We start from the raw sequence: 19,978 nt of genomic DNA, 5'->3' as shown, positions 1-19,978 counted from the left end.
TTAATGATTTGCACCTCTTCATTGAAATCTGTTGTGCTCATTGGTATGGAAATAGCTCTATGTATCACTGTATTCAGTCCTGCTATTTTGTGTGTGTATGCTCGCAGTTGGACCGGAAAGAGTTAATAACTTGGGCTTAATAGGAGAGATACATTAAAATTGTGGTAGAATGAGTTGTTCTAAAATACTTACAACAAGTAGCATGTCTAACTTATTTGAAAAAGGTGAAATTCAATCTTAAGAACTAAATTTGAAAATTTCTTTGCAACGAGATCCGGTAAAAAAGTTTTATATCCTTTAAGGATAAGAGTCCATAAAGATTCAAAGATCTTGTTGATTTGATAATTGAACTTGTGACAAGATCAGCCAAATCTGAATCTCGAAGAATGATTATGTTTGTAAATCGAGACCTATTAAACCATTTTTTCACAAACTCAAACTTATTCTACTAGAATATCATAAAATACAGAATCTTTGGTGACATACCTTAATAACTTGGGCTTAGTAGGAGAAATACATTGAAATTGTGGTAGAATGAGTTGTTCTAAAATACTTAAAACAAGTAACATGTCCAACATCTTAGAAAGATGTGAAATCAATCTTAAGAACTAAATTTGAAAATTTCTACCACAATTTTAATGTATCTCTCCTACTAAGTCCAAGTTATTAAGGCATGTCACCAAAGATTATGTATTTTATGATATTCTAGTAGAGTAAGTTCGAGTTTGTGAAAAAATGGTTTAATAGTTCTTGAGTCATTATTTACAAACATAACCATTCTTCGAGATTCAGATTTGGCTGATCCTGTCACAAGTTCAATTATCAAATCAACGAGATCTTTGAATCTTTATAGACACTTATCCTTAAAGGATATAAAACTTTTTTACCAGATCGCATGGCAAAAAAATTATCAAATTTAACAAAGTAGTTCTTAAGATTGAATTTCACCTCTTTCAAAGAAGTTAAACATGCTACTTGTGTTAAGTATTTTAGAACAACTCATTCTACCACAATTTTAATGTATCTCTCCTATTAAGCCCAAGTTATTACAACATGTCACCAAAGATTATGTATTTTATGATATTCTAGTAGAGTAAGTCTAAGTTTGTGAAAAAATAGTTTAATAGTTCTTAAGTTATTATTTACAAACATAACCATTCTTCGAGATTCAGATTTGGCTGATGATGCTCTGTAAGGGAGTGAAACATGTCCCAAAAATAACTTTTTAATTAATGAAGATATTTTAAACGTGACAAAATTATAATGTATTGAACAGATGGATTATAATAAAACTTTGTAATCGCCTTTGAATGTCGATGAGAGAGCTTGCAAATGCAAACAGCAAGAAAACGATACCTCAGCAAAGATGATCATTCACATTTTGTGGCAAACGTTTCAGTTTTCTTATTCAAACAGTGTCACCTAACTTAACTGTACTATATGTATCACGAAAACATATTTCAAGCGCCAATAGCGCTATAAATTTACGTGATAATAGCCTTTCCAAAATTTAACCAGACGTGAGAAAATATAAAACTAACCTCTGAAATCAATGATGCACTCTGCCATATCATGAGGTGTATACCATTCCTACTTACTTGCAGTATTTAGCATTAAAATTAAGTGATCGTTTACTTCAGCTTTTATTTTTAAGAGTTAACAACTGCTAATGGACAAGTTATTTATGCACGTATTACAAAAACATGTTCTCGCCTTTCATTTCAATTTTTTTATGGGACAACAATCGACGGGTATTACGGATCGACTCAGACATCACCTTCGAATGTCGACGAGAGAGCTTGCTAGTGGACATAAAGAGGAAATGATTCCGAAGATGATCGATCACGCAATATAATCGCTGGGTGCATAAATGTTGGTAATGGAAAAAATAGTGCACACTTAACCGCTCGTAATAACGGATGTGTCAGTGATGGGGCTCTTGCTGTAGCCAAAGTTTAATGCACAGTTTAATATAAGAATTTTTAAGGGACAGATAAAAACTGCCATTATAACGGGGTTCTCGTTATATGCCGTACTCGTTACAGCGAATTTCTACTGTATTTCCATTTATCTGCATTCTTTGGTAATACTGTAAATCACTAGATACTATATGCGTCTGACGAGCAGTCATGGCAGCTTGTAGGTACGGCACAAATAACAGATACTACACTCTTAGCTAAAAACATTAGTCGTGATAGTGGCTCATTATTAAACTGTTCATTACGCAGTACTTATAGTAAATATGTAACTAAAGCACAATTGAATTCAACTCTTAATTTGATTTGTATTATCAACTGTACAGACTAAACGTCAGACGGTTCAACTTCAATAATGCTTATGTATATCAGCCCAGGTCTGAACATAACAACTAAGCCAAGAGTTTACAGATACTATTTGAACTACACCAAGAAATAACAAAAACACTGAAACAAAAAGAACTCCAGCTCAAGACTGTTTTAACAATCACCATCTCACAATTTTTAATTTTCATCATGCTTTTTATGAAAAGCTTTTTAACTAACATTTCATTTTGCGTGTCTGATGTTTTTAATTCATTATATATGTTTTACTGAGGGCGAGCCAATGCCGGGTTGGAACACATCTATGTCTGTGTAAAGTTTTGTCTTAATTGGATGTAAAATATTACAGTATTGACTAGGAGGATATCAATATAATTTTGTACAATTTTGTAAGAAGTTCAACCGTCAATACGGATCTAACATGAGATTCATGTCTGTAAAGAGTCGTCGCTGATGGAACAGGTGTTTTTTTGTCAGGCCTTCAGACTTGAGATAGGCGCATGCACAGCAGCCATACTTATCCCTCGTACCACTTACACCACATCCAGACAACCATAGTAGTTTTGCAATGAATAAACTTAAAACAGATGAATGTCGCAGATGTGCACTCGCAAGTATTGCAATAATTAGTGAAGAAAGCAACTTCAGACCACTAAGCCTCCCATAAAGATTGTAATCATGCATCTTTGAGGAAAGATTTAAGCCATAAAAGCTAGTGGTACATATATGTACCAGTAACCTATAAAGATTTAAACTCTTCAAAATTGCTAATTTGGCAGCCAAAGAAATTTATATACATTGTATACATGGAAAATTCAACCTCACAAGTTGGTAGCCTGCTGCTCAGCAGCTCCGTAAGCTCCTAGCACCACCTTTATTTCACTACTCCTGTGGAAGATAACTGCTTTGCAGGAGTTCAGGGATTTGCGCTTCTTGATCTTGACGGGTACATTACCAAACATCGCAGCCCCTATTAGCCGTTTACTCTGTTCAACCGTCGCCATTTTAATAAAGACAGATACATCCTGGAGCTTCCGTATTTCATCCAATTTAACGCCAACTATATCTTCCACCGAGTTGCTTATTAAGATAGGACTTTCGGGAAGAAAAATCTGCCCGGGGCCCTGGATCAACCAAGAATCGAGGTGCCCATTTGTCACATTAATTGCTCAATATAATAGGCGTAAATCTCTTGAGTTTCTTTCCTTTTAAAGACGCCAGTAGAATGACGGCACCATTAGAATTAAAATTAAAGTTATCTAGTTTACCCAGTTCCTTTTTTGGTCTTAAGTGTAGTTAGAGAAATAAATCATCAACCTTCAGCTGAAGTAAAGTTTAATATTACAGAGGGTGCCTGGTATCTGGAGTTAGGCCGATAGCAACTACAGTATTACACACTCAGTTCACCTCGCCATCACCCGAAATTTGTGACTGGGGAGGGCAAAACCTCTCTCTATCAAGAAACAAACATACAGTACTATCAGAGGCAGACAAACTGGCTAGACAGCCATGGAAGTGAAATTCACGGAGGCCGAGATAGAAAAGGATTAAACAGGATTGATGGAGAAGAGCACATAGGCCTCTCAGGCGACTCGGAAGAAATCTTCTTTGTTTGGCTCTACACCGAGGCCAATCCAGTATAGGTAACCCTGAGCTGGCACCGCCCTCTGGATCAACAAATACATAAGCCTCCACACCAACGCCAAGTTCATGGTGTCCCCAGAAGGGATATAATAAATAACAATATAGCAATGTTAAATGCCTAGAAATCTGAAGCATTAATTATTATTGATATAGTCTATATACGAGAATTCCGTCAGGTCCACAGTTCTTGTTATTGATGACATGTCAGTCATGTCAGATAAAAGTTACTGTTTAACAGAACCTCAGAAAATCTATGTCTTTACTACTTCTGTAAAACACTTTTACTTACCTGGTTTTGCCTCTATTTTGCTTTGGTGCTCATCACAGTACCCTTTGCAGTCTTCTGATTTCCCGGCCATCTTCTGAGCGGCCTTACAAACGGAGCAACTGCTTTCTTCACATGGAACAGAAGATTCCATAGTTACTAAATAATTTACAAACTGAAAGATCCATGAGAGGTAATACCAAGTATTATAGAATACTCTTCTCCCTCAATCACGGATCACAATCAACTGAGGAGAGTATATGAATTTATGCAAATACACGCAATGGTGCTTCATAACTTATAATACTTAATATATTTTTAATAATATAATGTTACAAAAGAAAAATTAAATAATTTACCACATCAGTGGTACTTAGACAGAACCCTCAGCCATCCGTAACCCATACTCATTTTTACCCCACCACCCGACTTGAGGAGAAAGGAAGCTCATCTAAGAGAAGCAAAGATGATCTGGGTATCTCTCTCATTGCCAATTCACCAGGTATGTTGTTATGCATCGCTATGACGACTTCAATCCACGAGATCAGTGAGTGTACTGGTCAGTAAGCTCGTGACAAAGCATTTCAATCTAAATCAGTGCTGGCAGGATGAGTGGTCAAATGCAACATATGGAAATGGTGCGCACGAGTTAAAATCCAACAAAGAAAATGAAGGGTATCGACCTACTAAGAAAATGATGGTGTCGCCTCAACAGATTGAGAACTTGGCATGTTCGCTGCAAGCACTTTTGTCCTAAGTGGGTGTGGATACATTCTCCGATGAGTAATTGCAATGAGAAGGAGTCGACCATGGACCATGTCATGCAGCGCTGCCCTCTACATTCTTAATCTGGAATCAAACTAGTGTTGTCTCTTGTTTTCCTCAAAGCCAATTACTTTTTGAACAGATTCTGCAATATTTTGAAGCGTGGTCCATGCACAATCTACATCCTTTGTGTTGACTGGACTGTGCGTTTATTGTTCTAGAATAGTATTATTGGACCTTCATACTTTCTGATGTACTGTATAACAATAACATATCAACAGCTGCTTCTACAGCCCGTATTGATAGACATGACAATCCTTTGGGGTGTTGTTGTGTCAAAGAACTTAAAAAAAAAGAAGTTCTCTTCATTTCCTTTGACATGGCAAAACCCCAAAAGATTATAATTTCTAATGGAATAGAAAAATTATAATAGGACTATAATTGTCCTCCTAGTCCATGTAACTAATTTTATTTACAAATTTTAAATTGCAAAACTGTTACATAATTAGAATATGTTTTGGCCTCTTTGGGCCATCTTCAGCTACATCAGATGATATAAAGGGATGAAATGTATATACACAGTTCAAAAAAGTTAGGGGAACATGTTTTTGAACGTATGCCATGCTCCATAAAACAATACCTCACACCCAGGTATATTACCAACTAAACCTTTACTCTTTGCCATTGAAGTATACACAAGAACATCGATGGAATTGCGTTCATTTTCAGAACACAAATGGAAATGTCCAAATAGGGATGAAAACAAAGTGATAACAGTCCTCCAAGGTGGATTTTTATCACAGTTGGCGCGCTTCAGTATGGTGTATGTCCTCCACGAGCATTTATCAAAGCTTGGCACCTACATGGCATGCTCCGTATAAGTCGACGGAGGTCACATTGCGGTATCAGGTCCCATTCTTCAATGAGAGCCTGTTTGAGGTCTTGGAGAGTCCGTGGTGGAACAGAACATCTACAAACACTTCTGTCAAGCGTATCCCACTCATGCTCAATGGGATTAAGGTCGGGACTCACTGCTGGCCATTCCATCTCTTGAATGTCCAGTTCTCGCAAGACAGCTCTAGTGATGAGCGCTACATGAGCCCTGGCATTGTCGTGCACGAGTACGAATTCAGGGCCAACACCGTATGCAGCAACCAACACATCCTGTAGCAGTATCTGTTCGATGTAGCCCGCAGCAGTAAGATTACCACGGACGTTGACAAGATCCGTACGACCATCAATACTGATGCCACCCCACACCATCACAGAACCTTGTCCGAATCAGTCGCCTTCCTGGACAACATTCGGCATGTACTGCTCACCATGGCGTCTCCATACACGCTGACGTCCATCACACAGTGTCAGGGGAAATCTGGACTCGTCTGTGAACAACACAGGTCTCCATTGGTGAAGTTTCCAGTTGACGTGGGTACGGGTTAACAGAAGGCGAGCTGCGTGATGTTGCTGCGTTAAACGGGGCACTCGAACAGGACGTCAGGGTCATAAGGACACTTCTCTTAACCTGTTCCTTACTGTCTGGTCAGTTGCTGAACGATGCCGCAATGCACAGTTGGTTGGATATAGATCACCCTGTGTTGTTGTCATGTGTCCACGACCTTGTCCAACCCTCCTTGTGAACTGACCTGTCTCAATGTAGCGATTCCACAAGCATTGAATAACTGACGGAGAGACACTGAGATCCACAGCAACATGACGATAAGTCCATCCTTCCTGGATCAAAGTGACAGCCCTTGTGACTTGAACTTCGTTAATATGTCTCATGGGATGTGCTGGTTTACGTACTATGTGCTCAAATGACCGCAGTAGTCTGTGTACCTCATAACGACACACGGACGCACCATTATTCACTTTGTTTTGAGGGGTCACCTGACAGTTTAATGCATGGCTACGCCTACAGATGGAGTATAACTTCGATTTGACATACCCTGAGTAGCTAAGGTCTGTACAACCACTGAAACCCCATCTACCAAATTAACGTTCACATACCAGATGTTACAAAACATGTTCCCCTAATCTTTTTGATCTGTGTATATAAATGATCCAAGTAAAGAACTGGAACCTAATATAAGGATTTTTGCAGATGACGTTATATTGTATAGAGTACTAAATAATTACAAAATTGTGAGCGACTGCAAAAAGACTGACAATGTTGAGATATGGACAGCAGGAAATGGTATGATGGTAATGGGGTTAAAAGTCAGGTTGAGAGTTTCACTAATACGAAAACTCCTCTCAGTTTTAATTACTGTATTGATGGGGTGAAAGTTCCTTATGGGGATCACTGTAAGGACTTAGGTGTTAATATAAGAAGAGATCTTCATTGGGGTAATCACATAAATAGGGTTGTAGAAAAACGGTACAGATCTCTGCACATGGTTATGAGGGTATTTAGGTGTGGTAGTAATGATGTAAAGAAAAGGGAATATAAGTCTCTGGTAAGACCTTAGGTAGCTATTTTGCTTTACGTCGCACCGATACAGATATGTCTTATGGCGACTGTACCGGGCGGTACACCTCCACTCCGCTAATTTAAAATGTGCGCCAGTTGAAACTCCTCTGCTGGAGGAAGTCTGAACTTTATCTACGCTATTAATTCTCTACTTTCTCAGAAGATGTCACCACGTGGAAAATTTTGAGTTTTTGAACTGTGTCATTTTTGATGTGGTTTTGTTTCGCTTGAAGTAAGAAGTGTGAACTTTCTCTTCTAGAGGACACTACTGAAGATCAACAATAGTGCAACCTAGTGCGGAGTCAAAGAACTATTTTGTTGGAAAAATTTTTATTTCAAATGTTTGTTATTTGCTAAATTTTTTTCAGTCTTTGGTTAAGTTGGCAATATTAACCCCTTCTTTCCCCTTGTTTTAAATCTAGCCTATCCCGAATTTCTTGAATTAATTTTCCACCAATTATGTGTTTCTTCTTAGTATTGTGTAGGGGGTTTATTGATCTACCAATAAAATCATCGCGGGAGGGTGTTTTCATTCCCCTAACGCCTAGAACCTTCTGCGAGAGTATTTAAACTGCTGATTTTAGGGTCTCCGGGCCACTTCTGTTCCATCTTTCAGTGTATAAAGTACATAGCAGGAGGCGGGAAGCGCCTCTTTCCTCGGCAGCGGTCATCAATAAGGTAATGGCCGATTAATAAATTCTTTCTTTGCTAGCTCAGCAGTTTAACTCTCGGGGCGGGTACGAAGCGTTCCTCCATGTAACCCTTTCCTAAAATGTAACGATCTTTTCTTCTATTCTCTTTTAAGCTGCATATTGGGATAGAGAGTGCTAACCCTCTCGAGCTCCCACTCACATTGTCTTGAGGTGAACTTATTTTCTCAACCTATTCTTCGTTAATGTAAAACAAATTGCTCTTTTCTAAAGTCACCTCGGTAGTATGGGATTAGCCCTTGCATTAGTGGCCTAGAGCCAGATTAGGTTTTTAAAAACAAGTGTATTAGGAGTGCAAGATCGCCTCCTCTCAAATTGTTATTTTAGAGGTCATGTAATTGCCCATTTTTATTTAATAGACCTCAGTAGGTTGGGTATTTTACCCCTGTGTCTATGTCCAGTGAGGACAACTTGAAGGTGGAGTTTGGTGTGGCCTGGGAGAGGCTTAAATTTTGAGAGCGAGTGGCTCTTTTGAAAATTGAGTGTTGTATGCCTCGTGGAGGCTTTTCTGTGTAATTTGGAGCAAGGGCTCCTAGGTATGAATGGGGTTTTCTGCCCCTCTGTTAAAACTCGTGTTTGGGGTAAAACTGAGCTGATTGCCCAAGCAGTGTAAAATCAGGGCGCGAAGCCCAATTCCTGTAAATATTGTAACTACCCTTTTTGATTTGCTACTTTGTACCTGTCATGCTTGTTATTTCTTTGTTTTTGAAAAGAAAATATAACCTTGTTAAATTTTAAATTAATTTTGCTTTCGTAGCTGGAGACCTATTCACACCCGCACCTTCTTTCACCTCTACCTACCACGGAAAACTCCGTAACAGCGACGATGGATAGTAAAGGCCTAGGAATTAGAAGGAAGCGGCCGTGACCTTAATTAAGGTACAGCCCCGGCATTTGCCTGGTGTGAAAATGGGAAACCATGGAAAACCATCTTCAGGGCTGCCGACAGTGGGGCTCGAACCCACTATCTCCCGATTACTGGATACTGGCCACACTTAAGCGACTGCAGCTATCAAGCTCGGTAGACCTTAAGTAGAGTATGGTTCCAGTGTATGAGACCGTCACCAGGATTACTTGATTTGAGAACGGGAAAGTATCCAAAGAAAAGGAGCCCGATTTGTTCTGGGTGATTTCCGACAAAAGAGTAGCGTTACGAAAATGTTGCAAAGTTTGGGCTGGGAAGACTTGGGAGTAACGAGGTGAGTTGCTCGACTAATTGATATGTTAAGAACATTCATTTAGTTTACAAGCCCACCTAATCAAAACACCTCACAATTAACAATGAAATTCTTTAATTTATTGTATAAGTGGTATGTTCTGAGCTGTTGGTGTGGAAATGGCGAGGAATGACTTTAGTGGTCGCATAAGTTTGAGTGGTGTTTTTAAAAGTATGAAAGATCAGAATATGAAGATAAGTTTGGAATTAAAGAGGACAAATTGGGGCAAATATTAGTTTATAAGAAGGCATATTAGGGATTGGAACTATTTACCAAAGGAGATGTTCAATAAATTTCTAAATTCTTCTCAATTATTTAAGAAGAGCATAGGGGCCGAATTCATAGTCAGCACTTATATATAAGTGGAACCCTTAAATAATAAGGGATCACTTATAGTAAGTATTCACTTATATGAGTTTACACTTCATAGACAGCACTTATAGAGCACACTCATTGATACAGTACGTATCACTGGAGATGTGGCAATGCTGTATATTATGCCCATGCTTCCTGGATCGTGTAGGTCTGGCTACCGAATAGTGGAATGATCTATTGTGTTTTGTTTATCGAAGGACATCGCGCGTACGCGTGCGAAATTTTTGAGGTTAAAAGATCGTCTATATTGGATTTGATTATCGGAATGGATAATAAAACAGCGAGCTGAGCCAGCACCTGCAAGAACTTGTGTCGAAGTACAGTACATGCACATAATATAGAACAAGTAGACCGACGCAGTTTCTCATCAGAATATGATTGACGTTGGAAAAACTTGTTGTGGACAATGCAAACTACGAAAATGCCCAGAGTCTAATTTTCTTCTTAATATAATATCTTTATAGTTATCCAGGCACTCGAACCTATATAAATATTCATCCAAATGTAGAATATCTAGCCCTACAATGCTTTTAATGATTTGACAAATATAGCCGTTACATTGTAATAGGCCTAATTACTTCCCCAATGAAATGGAATTAGTATGTTTTGATGTGCGATGCCATAATTTCAGAAACTTCTGATATATACCGGCAAACGATTGGTTGACTAACCTGATATACTTAGCACAAATCAACCGTAAAATAAATGGTAGTAGTGCAACACGTTCATATTTCTTATAACTCAGTATAGGTCTTTACTATTCCATAGACCTACAGTCTTGGTAACTTATCAACTTGTAACACATTTCCAGTTAATTAAGCGAAATACCGGTCATGATTATAGTGGTGGTGATAATAATAATAATAATAATAATAATAATAATAATAATAATAACCTGAAATTAAGAGGTGGCATAAAATCTCAAAACAATATCTTCATTAATGGTGAGATAGTGAGTCCTCTAGAGGTTATGTTCACTCTCTCAATCAAAGGAACAAGAATATTCATAACTCTCACTTTACTAAAACGAAACCTTCTTTAAATTGTTGATCACATTACATTTCGACAGGATTTTCCATCTCTACTGTGTGCACGGAAAGTATTCTGTGAATGAAATGCAACATATTCAGCAAAATCATTCTCCATCTTGCTGCAACATACGTGAGTTACTTAAGTGTGTGTGGGAGGTCCACTTATAGCAATAAGTGGGACACTTAAATAGGTAATATGAAATGAAAGCTGGCTTATAAGGGACACTTATGTATAAGTGCTGTCTATGAATTCTGCCCTAGATCTTGTTTGTGAAACTAAAAGAATATGTCATCAAATTAGGTTTGAGATACCTACACCTGATACCAATTCTAAGGAATACGTCATAATAACACTCAAAGTGTTCAAGGTACTGTTAAGTGAAACAGTGAGGGATAAATTTCTTGTGAAGCTTTTAAATGTCTGGACAAGAGGATTTCAAATTTAATGCCATGAGTTTCTTTCTATTGTAATTTCAGTTTTATATTGTCATTCAAATTATTGCAGCAAGTCTCACCATTTAAATTCAAAATTTAATTAATATACTGTATTTTGTTTAGTATCAAATAAAATTAATAGTTTTATTTCAATGGTAGATCAGATAACCTCAAATTTTAGTTGGGAAACCAAACATCAATGTCCTTTTCCCAGTACCTGTATGTTATGCTGTCAAAGTAAGCTTAGATATATTTAGGATTCTCATTCTATTATCGTTACATTGATTTGTAGGTGGTGCCCATCAACAATTGTATGTGTAAGTAATCAGGTAAGTACAAGGAGAGACCACATAGTGCGATGATTGAGTATTTTATTTCATGAATATTTTAATTCTGTTCTATTCTAATTTGTGAGCTATCACAATATGTCAATATCACTAGTTAAAACAATACAACTAATGGATGTGTCCAGGGATGCAATACCAAAATTACATTTATCATATCTCAAACATCAAATTAAAAGTTTATTGATCAAATTCCTTACGTGGATCAGTGGAATGATCTGGTATCATTCTCGTCTTATTATGTTCTGATGAAAAGCCACCATCAAAAGGAATGTCGTCACCATCACTAGAGATGTCTCTTTGACGAGGATACTCTCTTCTCTCCACTTGATCCATTTCTCCTAAAAAGGAAATGGATGTTACAACTATGAGATTTAGTGAATTATATAAAATACGTACCACACACAATAATTTCTCGAACTAAGGAGAGGAATTCTTGCGTATGTGTAATCTGAAGTATGTTACAGAATGTGACAGCCAGCAGATGTCGACAAAGAGAAAAACGTACAGACACAACTCGTGTATCTCCAACTATCTTTATAAATATCTCCTCAAGAAACCTGAAGTGGTGGGACTTATTGTTGGAGTCACAGGCACGATTACATCTTTCTTTGTTGACATTTGCAACAGACTCAGAATCGACAAAGATGTCATCGATGCTGTTAACACCACAGCACTGCAGGAGTCCTACAGGATACTGAGACACAATGTACATTCATACTCATGTTAACACATTCGATGCACTGCAAATTTAATTTATTTCTCTTTGAATATTCAATTTTGCTGTAGGCTGTTAATTCATAAATTTGTTGTCATATTCTGAATCCTTGAGGGTCGCCTGTAACATCTAATGTCGAAGATGGTGCACATACCCAGCCCCAGAACCAGAGGAATTAACCCATGAAGATTAAAATCCTTAACCCGGCTGGGTATCGAACTCCAGACGTCTTTGATCAAATGACAGTATGCTAACCAGTTAGCCACAAAGCCGGGCAAAATTCATGTCCACGTCCCAATTGGAACAGCTATTTTCAGGCACACCCCTCATGGAGATGAGTTGAATGCCCCAGCCCTCCCGAAAATCCCAAATTTCGAGCAGTATTAGGAATCAAAACATGTGCCTCTGAAAACAGCAGCAGACGATGATGATGATGATGATGATGATGACGACAATCATAGCAGCAGCAACTTTACAAGCTGATGGATACAGCAAAACTGAGATCAAGAAGACTGTTGAGATTCCTCTATGATCTGAAGAGAAACAAGAAGAGGTACCATAGAGAAAGGCATTTCTTTCTCCTATCCCAATGATTATGTATAGAACTGGATTTTAAGGAGTCACGACATCAAGACCACCTTTACAACTACGAAAAAATATCCCAGCAATTATATTACTTTTGTTATTTGCTTTAAGCTGCACCAACACAGATAGGTCTTACAGCGATGATGGGATAGGAAAGGGGTAGGAATTGGAAGGCAGCGACCGTGGCCTTATTGAAGATACAGCCCTAGCATTTGTCTGGTGTGAAAAATGGAAACCACGGAAAAACATCTTCAGGGCTGCCAACAGTGGGATTTGAAACTACTATCTCCCGAATGCAAGCTGATAGCTACGTCACCCAAATCATGCAGCTATTTGCTTGGTCTTAGCAATTACACTCAGCTAAGGACTCTTCGGATTCTTTCTCTAGCCTAGATGTGTACCGTACTCCCTGTTCATGTAGGAAGGTTCATATCAGTACCACCAAATGCAGCATTAACACCAAGCTGAAAGAACATAAGCATCAACCTGCAAAATCAGCAGAGGTGGAGCACGTTCTCTCTTTCCTTGATCATGAGATGAAATCTGAGGAAACCATGGTTCTGGCTACCATCCATCAGTATCATTCTCATGTCAACTGAGAAGCTGTGGAGACAATGGGACACCCTGTGCAGGTCCTAGTAACAACGATACGAGAAAGAGAAAAGTCGATGGTGGTGCCACCTAGCCTTCAGATATTATAAAAGAAAGTAGGCTCGTTGGCATGCGCCCACTACCTCCAACAGGCCTCCGCCTCAGTGGGTGTAGCCAAATTCTCCTGGTCGAATTCTCGGCTGAGGGATCCCAAGGAAGTCACGTTATATCGCACACTGTATGATCCGTCACAGCATAGTTTTTCAGCCGGTAAGGCCTGCACTAGTCACAGCAGTGCCAAGATGGACTGATCCTCTGAATAACTGCAATTCTTGAGAAAATTATTATGATTTGTGCATGATATATAATCCTAACACTACCTCTGGAACAATTAACCCATATCCTTGCATGTGCTATGTCAAACTTGCCAGGTTTTACCAGTAGGCATCTTTCCATTTCTGCTTATCGGGCTTTCTTCTGGTCCTTATCACCAACTTGCAGTACCACAAACCTTGATACCATATCTGCGTAGTAGCATGCTTAGCATGGGGACAAGCACAATACTTCCTTAAGTATCACTTCTTTCCTACCTCCTCACTGTCTTGTCTCTCTCTCTCTCTCTCTCTCTCTTCTTAGAATTAACAGCATGTTGGAGGCAATATAGACTGGTGATTGTCAAGCAGGCAGCTGGCTTCAGGTGTCCTCAAAAAAAAAAAAAAAAAAAAAAAAAAAAAAAAGCCTGTGTCATTTCATCTTGACAAGTACTACTGCAGTGTAGCTAAACACAGACACTTTTAAAATGTCTACACGGTCGAATATCCCAATGAACAAGGTAAGCTTGTCAGCTGGCAAGTTGTGAAAGTCTGCATCAATATCTAATTTAAACTATTCCCTATTTCTCCTAGTGGAGCAAAGGGCATCCAGGAAAGTTCTCCATTCAGTACGTTGTGGTGGCTCCACCTACATCAAAACGACTCCAAAGACTTAGTGACCAATCTTTACATTCTCTCTTTGCTCCTTTTAAGTTTGTATAACCTCCTTGTGGAATGTATGTTTATATGGGTTTGTTTATACCTGGTTGTTAATTGTGTGTGGTGCTGTGTTAACAATAAATCATTGCTTTTTACAGTTTTCATTCTTGAATAGCAATTTAAGAGCACAAGTCAAGTTAGCTTACTCTAACAGTGGTGACCCCGACGTGATGAAATAAAAACGTGTGCATTCAAGTGTTGTGCAGTGTAACCGGGTGACTATTGTGTTTCTGTAAACATGCCTAACACTGAGAATGCGGAAGGAACACTATCAACAGACATTTACGAGAACAGAAATGCACATATCGCACGCGTCTCAGTTAAAATACCACCCATTTGGTGAAAGAAAGTAAAATTATGGCTGATGCAAATCGAAGCACAATTCACTACGGCCGGTATTACGGCAGAATTGACAAAATTTAATTACACAATAGGATCGCTTGAGCCTGATGTCGAAAAGCTTGTAAGTGACTTTCTGAATCGACCATTATCCAATACACCTTTTACAGACCTCAAGTCTCGTCTTATAACTGAATTTGAGGAATCAGAAGGACGAAATGTAACCAAACTTTTAACAGAAATCGAACTTGGTGATAAGAAGCCTAGTCAGTTACTCAGAGAAATGCGAACCCTTGCTGGAACACAAGTTCAGGACGACTTTTTAAGAACTATTTTCATGCAAAGACTACCAGTATATTTTAGGTCTATATTAGCATCTTCCAGTGATACACTGGACAACCTAGCAACAATAGCAGACCGGATATTAGATTACTCGAGTCCTAGCATATCTGCTATTCAGTCGCAACCGTCAGCATCACCCACCCATAGGATTTCTAGGCTTGAAGAACAGATTGAACGATTAACATTATCAATAAATAGTGTTCTGAATCGACCACAGTATCATTCTCGCTCAAAGTCCCGTTCACCTCACCGTAAACATTATCAACCACGTGGTTCATTATTCTGGTACCATTTCACATACCAACAAAAGGCGAAGAAGTGTACCCCCCCCCCATGCAGTTTTACTCTTACTTCTTCTGATTCGGGAAATGCTCAGGCCCCTCGCTAGAGGCGGCACATAGTGACGTGGGCCATGTAAATTCTCGCTGCTTATTCATTACAGACCACTCCTCTGGCACAGGGCTGCCGACAGTGGGATTTGAACCCACTATCTCCCGGATGCAAGCTCACAGCTGCACGCCCCTGACCACACGGCCACTCACCCGGTACTGCTGCTTACCAACTTGGTTTTACTCGTGGATAGAGCAGTGCTCTGTCCCACAAGTGCTATCGCACACACCGCAGTCGCTTAAGTGCGGCCAGTATCCAGTATCCTAGCCCTTCCCTGTCCCATCGTCGCCATAAGACCTATCTGTGTCGGTGCAACGTAAAGCAACTTGCAAAAACAAAAAGAAATTGCTATCGCACACAACTAGCATGATGGATGAAAAACGTTTGGAAATTAACACCCCAGACGGTAAAATCCGGGGCCAAGTCATTGGTCTTAGGGCACAGGATTCTGGGGGCCCTAACCCATCATGCTTGGATCACTTGGAGGGTCCATCACCCCGTAAGTTGAGGACGAAACAGAAACACTTCTTTGGAACACTCAATGTAACACTCTTCTGAAGACAGGTAAACAGATGGAACTAATAAAATGACTTGAAAAATACAAGGTAGAGATCAAATGAAATCACAGTAGCAGATATCTTCAGGATACTAAAGGGAAAACCTGCCATTAAAGTTAAGAAATTCGAGAAAACCAAGAACACCATGGTAACACTTGGTACAGCCCTTTTTGTTCACTACTCAATAGTAGAATCCATCATGGATTTCAGATCTCCATCTGCAAGACTGTCTACAGTATACCGTACTGACCCTAAAAAGCGGCAACAAACTCTATACTCCGTACAATGCCCATGCCCCTATTAATGAAAAAAAAAAAAAAAAAAAAAAAAAAAAAAAAAATCCTCAGAAGGTAAACGAGTTCTGGTCTCAGCTTGAAGAAGAAATATTCAGAACTCCAGACAGGCACATAAAGATTCTAATGGGGGACTTTAATAATGCTCAGCTAGGGAAAGAAAAGAAGTACAGAAAGCTGATAGGTAAATGCCCAGCTCACCACAGGACTAACCAGAATGGTGAAAGATTAATAGATATCTGTGAATCTTTCAACATGAAAGTAATGACCACACAGTTCAAGAGGACCCCAAAGCATATCAAGACATGGTAGTCACCCATTCCTCTGCTAGGAGAGTTCCAAATTGACCATGTTGCAACCAGTAACCCCAGAGAAATAATGAATGTTAGAGTACAATGAGGAGCAAACTTCGATTCAGACTACTATCTGACTAGGATCCAAATTAAATTCATTCCTACCAACACCAAGGATAAAACTTTCAGGATACAAAAATACAGATTTGAAGAACTGAAAATAAACAGAGATATATTAGAAAACTACCAGAAAGAACTGGATTTAATGAACACATATAAATGGGATGAAATGGCTCGAAAAATCCAAGAAGGTGCAAAACATACAATATTTCTCGCTAAAAGGAAAAAGCATCCACGGTGGAATGATGAGTGTGAAGCTGCTCTAAAGAAAAGTTCTGAGGCATGGAATATATGGAACTCCACCAAAGAGAATTCTGATGGGTTAATAACTCAAAGGAAATTTATGGCCAAAGTTTTCACAAACTTCTATAAGACCTTCAAATCAAGACTTAGAAAATATTCTCCACCCACTATCTGCTTCAAGAATGATTCTGGTAAATTGATTCTTAACAACAAACAAAATTGTGAACATCTGGCCAAATACTTTAAAGTGTTACTGAACTGTGAACCTCCAAAGAAAGATATGTCCTTCCAAGAAACCCAATCCAAACTTTTCGACTCAGCCCCACCAGACAAAGAGGAAATAAAAGAAATCATTAAGAACCTCAAAAACAACAAAACGTCTGGTAAAGATTCAATCGTGGCGGAACTTCTACAATACTCAGGGGACAAAATATTAGAACAGTTAATGAGACCTTTCCAAAGAGATTTGGGAAATGGAAAATACACCAGATGAATGGAAGGATGCTATCATTCACCCATTAGGCCTACATAAGAAAGGAGGCAAAACTCATGTTAACAACTATAGACGCATATCACTCCTATCAGTCATATACAGGATATCGTCTATAGTGCTCCAGAGTAGAATCGAGAATCACATAGATCAAGAGTTGGGGGAATACCAAGCAGGATTCAGGAAAGGATGGTCCTGTGCGGAGCAGATATTTACCATCAAGACTTTAATCAAAACTAAAACCTTAGCAGCAGACAAGGAGGTAATTATGACATTTGTAGATTTCAAAAAGGCATATGCAGACATGCCAACTTTCAAAAGTAAAAAAATCAGGAGATGCCTTTTGTGGCAAATCCTGGCATGTTACGACACATAATTGATGATGTAACTTTGAAGAATATTTGACACATTATACTACTCAATTACAAAATTTATCTTATTAATTAATTAGTTTATTTATTTATGTCAATGGCGTATGCTGGGGTCAAGACGTGGGCTACCACTGGACTTAGGTTACCCTTTTCGATATTTGATTTAGAGAATGTCAAGCCCTAAACGTTCTGAGCTGGAGCCAATAGCCAACGGAGAAGCCTGCTGTGTTGTTACTGCTGTTTCACAAGCTACTGCCCTGGCCTCTGCTGCTGTCAATAATCGACACCTGATCAGTGGAGATGGTAGCCTAAGGTTTAGCAAATTAAAGTCCAGCTTTGTGACAAAATAGATAGAATGCTTGCCTCTGGTCCGATGGGCCCAGTTAAATTCTCAGAATCAACCCCCTCGTACTTTTACTTCCCCTGGCTTGGGGACTGGGTGTTTATCACATCTTCACTATTAATTTTATCTTCATTAGGTCACCACTAAGCCTAAACATAGGCCATGCACCACTATTATTATTATTATTATTATTATTATTATTATTATGTGCGTATGAATCCAATGGATCACGCAAAGCTCTACTGATTCTGTTTTCTGAGTTGCCAAACAGCTCTCATCCTTTCTCTGTGAATCCTTTTTCATTCTTCTGTCCACTTTGCTCCAGTCTTTTTTTTTTTTCCACTTCGTTCTCTGGTTGCACTTTCGCTAGTTGCTTTACGTTGCACCGACTCAGATAGGTCTTATGGTGACAATGGGACAGGATAGTGCTAGGAGTGGGAAGGAATCGGCCGTGGCCTTAATTAAGGTACAGCCCCAGCATTTGCCTGGTGTGAAAATGGGAAACCACGGAAAACCATTTTCAGGGCTGCCGATAGTGGGGTTCGAACCTACTATCTCCCGAATACTGGATACTGGTCGCAATTAAGCGACTGCAGCTATCGAGCTCGGTAAGGTTGCACTTTCCATCAATTAATTAATTTTTTTTCCTATAGAGCTTTCTGTCCGCGGTGTCAGTTGAGTTCACCTGGGCTTTTTCCAGATCCTTCTTCACTTCCAGTATCCATGGAATATTTTTTAGATGTTCTATATAGGTGAGAATCTTGTGTGTCAGTCTACATGCCGGCAGTCTGCAAACGTGCCCTGTTTTTCGGGGGCCGAGAATTTTCCTCAGGATTCTTTTTTCTTCTTTTAAAATGTTTTCTAGGTCAACTTTCCCGTTTAGTGTAAGGGTCTCACTGGCATACAAGACTTCGGGCTTGATTACTGTATTATAATGTCTGATCTTTGCATGGCGGGACAAGCACTTTTTATTGTATATGTTGTGAACCCTACCGTAGGCTTTCTGAAGTTTTTGTAATACCAATATAAATAGTTATTGGATATTATTAATTTTCCAGCTAACTCATTCCCGGTTGCCAGCGTTTCGCTCCCGTGTGCTAGGCTGGGCTCATCAGCTGGTACCTAGCACACCTACCAAGACGCATGGTTAGTGCATACAGTGGAGGCCACTGCGTAGACTAATTGTAGCCACCGGCAGTGCCAATGCACTATGAAGAGACCATGTCTCACTACCAAAAATTGATGCCTGCTTGGCCATCAGATGATACAGATGTTGATTCCCATAGTGAATCTGAAATATTTGTTCCAAATGAGTAAATTTATAATACAAATATTTCAGATTCCCTATGGGAATCAGCATCTATATCATCTGATGGCCAAGCAGGCATCAATTTTAAGTAGTGAGACATGGTCTCTCATAGTGCATTGGCACTGCCAGTGGCTACAATTAGCCTACGTAGTGGCCTCCATGGTATGCACTAGCCATGCGTCTTGATAGGTGTGCTAGATACCAACTGATGAGCTCAGCCTAGCACACGGGGCCGAAACGCTGGCAACCGGGAATGAGTTAGCTGGAAAATTTATAATGTCCAATAACGGACCATTTATATTGGTATTATAAATTTACTCATTCGGAACAAATATTTCAGATTCCCTATGGGAATCAACATCTATATCAGAAGTTTTTGTAGACGAATTTTCTGGGCAGTCTTCTTG

The 19,978-nt window shown here is 39.1% G+C and overlaps 1 protein-coding gene across 2 annotated transcripts in view; it reads right to left on the bottom strand.

Annotated features, from left to right (window-relative positions):
* Positions 1-19,978, bottom strand: part of LOC136857264 (uncharacterized) — a 64,340-nt gene that overhangs the window by 37,616 nt on the left and 6,746 nt on the right. For both annotated transcript variants that reach the window (XM_067135772.2, XM_067135773.2), the window contains exons 2-3: positions 11,757-11,897; positions 4,234-4,338 (exon numbers count right to left, since the gene is read on the bottom strand). In XM_067135772.2, the coding sequence (XP_066991873.1) occupies positions 4,234-4,338; positions 11,757-11,892 (241 nt within the window). In that variant the 5' untranslated portion in view covers positions 11,893-11,897. The remainder of the gene's footprint in view (positions 1-4,233; positions 4,339-11,756; positions 11,898-19,978) is intronic.

This window comes from Anabrus simplex, chromosome 1 (genome assembly GCF_040414725.1).
Source record: "Anabrus simplex isolate iqAnaSimp1 chromosome 1, ASM4041472v1, whole genome shotgun sequence".
NCBI classification, from domain to species: Eukaryota; Metazoa; Arthropoda; class Insecta; order Orthoptera; family Tettigoniidae; genus Anabrus; species Anabrus simplex.
The sequence above is the reverse complement of the archived record's forward strand: the minus strand, read 5'-3'. Positions and strand labels throughout refer to the sequence as shown.